The following is a 5,319-nucleotide window of genomic DNA, read 5'->3' on the forward strand; positions in this document are numbered from 1 at the left end:
CCCCAGCTTCTCCACGGACTCCTCGCAGGTGAGCACGAAGGTGACTATCTGGGAGAGCTCGTTGCCGATGCTGGTGAACCACTCAGCCGAGCCCTTGCCCTCCCCAGACAGTTTCTTCACCACCTACAACAAAACAATCAAACAAACAAACAAATACAGTTGAGTTTTGCATAATGTGATGTTTCCCTGTGAGTACTTGTATGCAACACACTTTTGGTTAACTTGCCTTCTTCGTGGAGTCCATTTTCAGGACCTTGCCAAACGTGGACAGGATCTGGCTCCTGTAGTCCTGGACGTTGTCCGCCTCGGCCAGGAGGAAGGCGTGGCGCAGGAGGTGGGCGCTGGGAACCTCTCTCGGAGGAGGTGGCGCCTGGAACTCCCCGTGGCCCAGCGCAGAGACGATGCCTCCAGGTTCCACCAGGGCCATGAGGAGGGTGGTGTAGAGGTCCTTCCTCTGGTGGTAGTCCTCCATGTGGTTCTCCTGCACCTGCCGCCACACCTTCACCATGGTGTTGCCCTCCGTCCTGTCACGCAGGAGGCGAATGACGGTCTTGTCCACCCCTCTTCTGGCGGTCAGCACGGCCGGAAACCTGGCCCGATGAGCCTCGCTCAGCTGCTGGAGGATGGCGTTGTCCCACGCCAGCCACCGACCCATGGGACCGCTCTCTCCTCCCCTGTGAGCCTTGAGACACGGCCCGCACGACAGCACCTCTGTCGCCAGGGTGTACCAGCCCGACACATCACAGATGTGACGTACCTAAAACACACACAGACAGAGAGAGAGAGAGAGAGAGAGAGAAAGATAAAAGCTAAAACAAGACTACATCACCTATTGGCAAACACAAACCAAAACACAGAGCAAAATGCAGTGCTACTTGGATCTGAAGCGACAGTACACCACAGCAGATTATTTGAGCACGGTGACGGATCCACAGCTGAGACGAACCTTGACAAAGTACAGACTGAGTGAACACAGACTGGCTGTGGAAACAGGGAGGACCAGGAAGAGCTGGCTCCGTGCAGAGCAGAGGCTGTGCTGCCACTGCAGCCTCAGTCAGCCTGAGACAGAGCTACACTTCCTCACCAAATGTAAAAAATATGAACTAATTAGAGAAACATATTTCCAAAAATTTGAATCCGTCAAAAAAGGTTTTATAAAATGGTCAGATGAGGAAAAACTGCCGCTCCTCCTCTGGGAAGAGTCACAGAGCTCTAGATTAGCAGCACTCTATGTTTCTGCCTGTCACACACTGAGAGACAGCCAGTGACACACAGCTGTTGGTTGTTTTGTTTTTATTTTTTATTTTATTTTTTCTTCTTTTTTTTGCTGGGACAGTTAGATTGTATAAATTATATGTTGATTGTAATTCAATGATTGTAAATATCGCTTTCTTTTATTGTTATTAGTTTTTCTTTTCATCTAAAATGAATAACAGAATTATAATAATTTATTGTAAATATTGCTTTCCTTATCTTGTTATCTTTTTTCCTGATGCTTGCTTTGGCAATATATACATTGTTATGTCATGCCAATAAAGCCAATTGAATTGAATTGAATTGAATTGAAAGAGAGAGAGAGAGAGAGAGAGAGAGAATCACACGTCAATCACAGGTCATGTGTGTTAAGTAGTCAATGCTGATGTGTGTATTTCTCTAAGCACAGGTGTGAAGAGACTGAGCCTTACCCGGGAGTGGTAGCCAGACTTGGAGAGGTGTGTGTTGCCTCCAGCCCCAGCACACTTCTCTCCGCGCGGACACTTCAGGGAGCACCGCCACACTCCGACGGGACGCCAGAAGAAAAAGCGGCCTCGGAAAAAGGCCTGTGGAGTGGGAATGCCGCCGCTCACAAAGCCGGGTGGCTCGGGTGGGTAGAACCACATCCGGTCTGACTTCAACACACGCCGCCTTCTAATCACGCCCCTTATGTCCTTGTAGACCTGCACTGGCGTAAAGAGGCCTCGCTCGCCGTCCTCTTTCAGCCAGGGGATGTCGGCAGAGGGGATGCCGTTGGGGTCTTCCCAGAGACGCACCCAGCCTTCCAGCTCCACCTGCAAGACACAAGGTGTACAACAACACACAACATTTAGTAATTTATTTTCCATAATGCGGTCATTTTGTGAAATGCATTAACATTGCTTGTGTTTTTTGTGATTTTACACTTACAGGAGAGTCACTCTGTGACAAGGTGGTGGCAGACGCAGGCTGTGAGGTCGACGGCGGCTGTGAGGTCGACGGCGGCTGTGAGGTGGACGGCAGCTGTGAGGTCGACGGCGGCTGTGAGGTGGACGGCGGCTGTGAGGTCGACGGCGGCTGTGAGGTCGATGGCGGCTCCTCGGGACGAGCGTCAGGGGGTCCCTGACCAGGCGCTGTGGACGGCACGGGCGTCTGCTGCTCAGGAGGCTGCTGCTCAGAGGCAGCCTCGCTGGTGGAGGGCAGCGAGGAGGGCTGCGAGGACAGCAGGAGCTGCTTGTGCTGCTTTGAGGCAGCCAAAGTCTTCCTCACAGCCCTCCACCAGGAGGGCTGTGAGGACTTTGACTTCTTCTGCTGCTTCGGCTGCTTCGGCTGCTTTGGACGCTCAGTCGAGGCAGCCTTGCTGGTGGAGGGCGGCGAGGACGGCAGGGGCTTCTGCAGGGGCTTCTGCTGCTTGCTGGCAGACTTCTCTGGAGAAGCTGGCACGTTGGTGGAGAGTGGCGGCGGCTGTTCGGGACCCCCGGCGGACACAGGAGGCTGGCTGGTGGAGATGGGCTCTCCATGGCTCTCGAAGGTGGCGAGGGCATCCACCAGAGCAGTGTCGTCCGGAGCGTCGTCGGACCACGGCACGTGGGAGGTGGCAGCTGCTGCAGGGGCCCTTGAAGTGGCGGCGGCGGCAGCAGGAGGAGTGGCGTTCTGTGAATTACAGGTGAGTGTGAGCTTTTACATTATTATTGGGTATTGCAGTGTAGTTACAGAATGCAGTGTAGTTACCTCTTTGTCAAGTATATACTGTCTGAAGCGTTTGAGTGACTTCGAGGTGATGTCACTCTCCCGCATCAGCAGCCACTGCTTGACTGAGGTGTGGGCCTCCTGCGCCATCCTCCGCTCCTGCTCGCTGCCGGCTTTGGGGTCCGCTATGTGGCACTTGTACCACTGCCACATCTCGAGGAACGTAAACGACCGGAAACGGCCCATGCCGTAAATGGCCCTGTCTACGTTCCTCTCGAGGTGGCAGGAGATAGGTGGAAAAAGCTCCACATACTTGAGGAGGCTGTCTTTCAGCCACTCCTCATTGATCCCACGCTTCTCCGGCCGCTGGCTCTCTTTTACGTGGCGGTCGACGAGACTGAAATACACACACACACACACACACATTGCTGTTAGTTTCAGTGAAGGGAAAACTGTTCATGGTTTGCTTTGGTGTTCTTGTAAATGCTTACTACTTGACGTAGCCCACGTCGTTCTCGACCAGCCACTTAAAGGTCCGGCCGGTGTAGCGGCCGAAGGTCAGTACCAGCTGGCCCAGGTACTGGGCCTCAGTAGGCCTCGGCACGCCACAGCGGCTCTTTGCTGAAGACAAGACATGTTATGACCTTAGTGAACAGGCAAGCAAAAGCTCTAGTGCACCACATTGTCATTACTTGTAGTATAAATGCAATGCCAAGATGTTTACCTTCGTCGAAGGCAGTCTTGGGGTCCCTCATCCCGTCGTCCCTCGGACAGACCTGACCCCTGCCCTTCTGGGCCTTGGCTGCCTTTGAGGCCGCAAGAACACACTGCTGCCTCTCTGCCGGCAGGCTGGTGTCGTGGATGTTGAGGGCTGGCAGCAAAGTATCCATGTCCTGAAATTGGCAATAGACTTTTAGCAATATCATTATCGTTATAACCATTGCAATAGTCACTATTATTACACAAATGGAGGCAAAAGTCATAGCATTGCCACCAGAATTGAAAATATACAATTGGCAAATGTAACACGTATTAAAATTCATACAAACAAGGTGGATAGAGGTTTTTTTATGCATAAATAATGTCTCCGGGCCAAATCGCAGACGCACTTGACCGAGTCGCAGCTCGAAAGAGCGCTTGTGCATTGTCGCTGGTGTCACTCGACTTCCATGTTACAACGCTAAAAACCTTATCTGTTATCTGTTGATGTGACATTCACAAAGTAGACAGGAAAACGATATAAATATAGCCATGCTGTATAATTTTTTCCTAAAAATAAACTTTAAAGCGTTGATTAAACAAAACACCCACGGTGCAACGCGGAGATATTTACAGTTTACGGTCATCCAGCTTTAACATTATGCTAAAACACTTGTATTATAAATAAACAGGTGATCTTGTTGATAAATTAGAGAGGTATATCGCTAGAATATGATCGTAGTAGGTAAATGCAGGCCAAAATGTACGATCGATTCCCACATTTGGGGAATTCGTAGAATTCACAACACAAGCCATTTTCTATGTGTCTATAAGTGTTTAAATTGAATAGTATATAGTTGGCTTAACTCAAAAGCTTGTAAAAAAAGTTAGCTTGGTATTCGCAGAATTCACAACACAAGCCATTTTCTATAAGTGTTTAAATTGAATAGTATATAGTTTGCTTACCTCAAAAGCTTGTAAAAAAAGTTAGCTTGGTATTCGCAGAATTCACAACACAAGCCATTTTCTATGTGTCTATAAGTGTTTAAATTGAATAGTATATAGTTTGCTTACCTCAAAAGTTTGTAAAAAAAGTTAGCTTGGTACCAAATGATGCTCGACCGTGATGGAAGGATGCAACGAAGGAAAACCAGAAAAAACCTGTCGGAGGGCGTTGATTGCTCATTTGCATACCATGCATTTGATTGGTAGTCTACGTTGGCCGGCTGAACGTAGACAGTTTGGCTCTCTGATTGGCCTAGAGTCTACGTTCAACGTAGACTCTAGGCCAATCAGAGAGCCAAACTGTGAACGTAGACAGTTTGGCTCTCTGATTGGCCTAGAGTCTACGTTGAACGTAGACTCTAGGCCAATCAGAGAGCCAAACTGTCTACGTTCAACGTAGACTGTTGCACTTCAGCTTGGACATCTTCTGCGAATGGGGATGCGCTGAATAGGAGTGCAATTGATCCTGCACGCCATAGGCTTAGAGTCCACGTAGGTGAAATTAATTATTCTGATGTCACTGACCCACATAGTAATTTGCATATGCCTTCCCCCAGGTGTTTTGGACCAGGAAGCCCGAGGATTTGACAGCACACGTGGCTCTGACATCATCAAAACAAACAAAACAGTGACCTGTGACCTCTCTGTCAAGAGTTAAAGGTATAATTACAGTGTACTGTTCTTCCTAGGCTG

At 49.6% G+C, this 5,319-nt stretch overlaps 1 protein-coding gene across 1 annotated transcript; it reads right to left on the minus strand.

Annotated features, from left to right (window-relative positions):
* Positions 1-2,109: 2,109 nt before the first annotated feature.
* LOC131989229 (mediator of RNA polymerase II transcription subunit 29-like) lies at positions 2,110-4,836 on the minus strand. The gene is made up of 5 exons (XM_059354419.1): positions 4,696-4,836; positions 3,647-3,815; positions 3,414-3,543; positions 2,965-3,319; positions 2,110-2,886 (listed from the first exon to the last, which is right to left on the minus strand). Exons 2-5 carry the CDS (start codon positions 3,810-3,812, stop codon positions 2,110-2,112), a joined length of 1,428 nt encoding a protein of 475 aa, XP_059210402.1. The 5' UTR covers positions 3,813-3,815; positions 4,696-4,836.
* Between the last annotated feature and the right edge of the window lie 483 nt (positions 4,837-5,319).

The sequence above is a fragment of the Centropristis striata genome, chromosome 17 (genome assembly GCF_030273125.1).
Source record: "Centropristis striata isolate RG_2023a ecotype Rhode Island chromosome 17, C.striata_1.0, whole genome shotgun sequence".
In the NCBI taxonomy this organism is placed as follows: Eukaryota; Metazoa; Chordata; class Actinopteri; order Perciformes; family Serranidae; genus Centropristis; species Centropristis striata.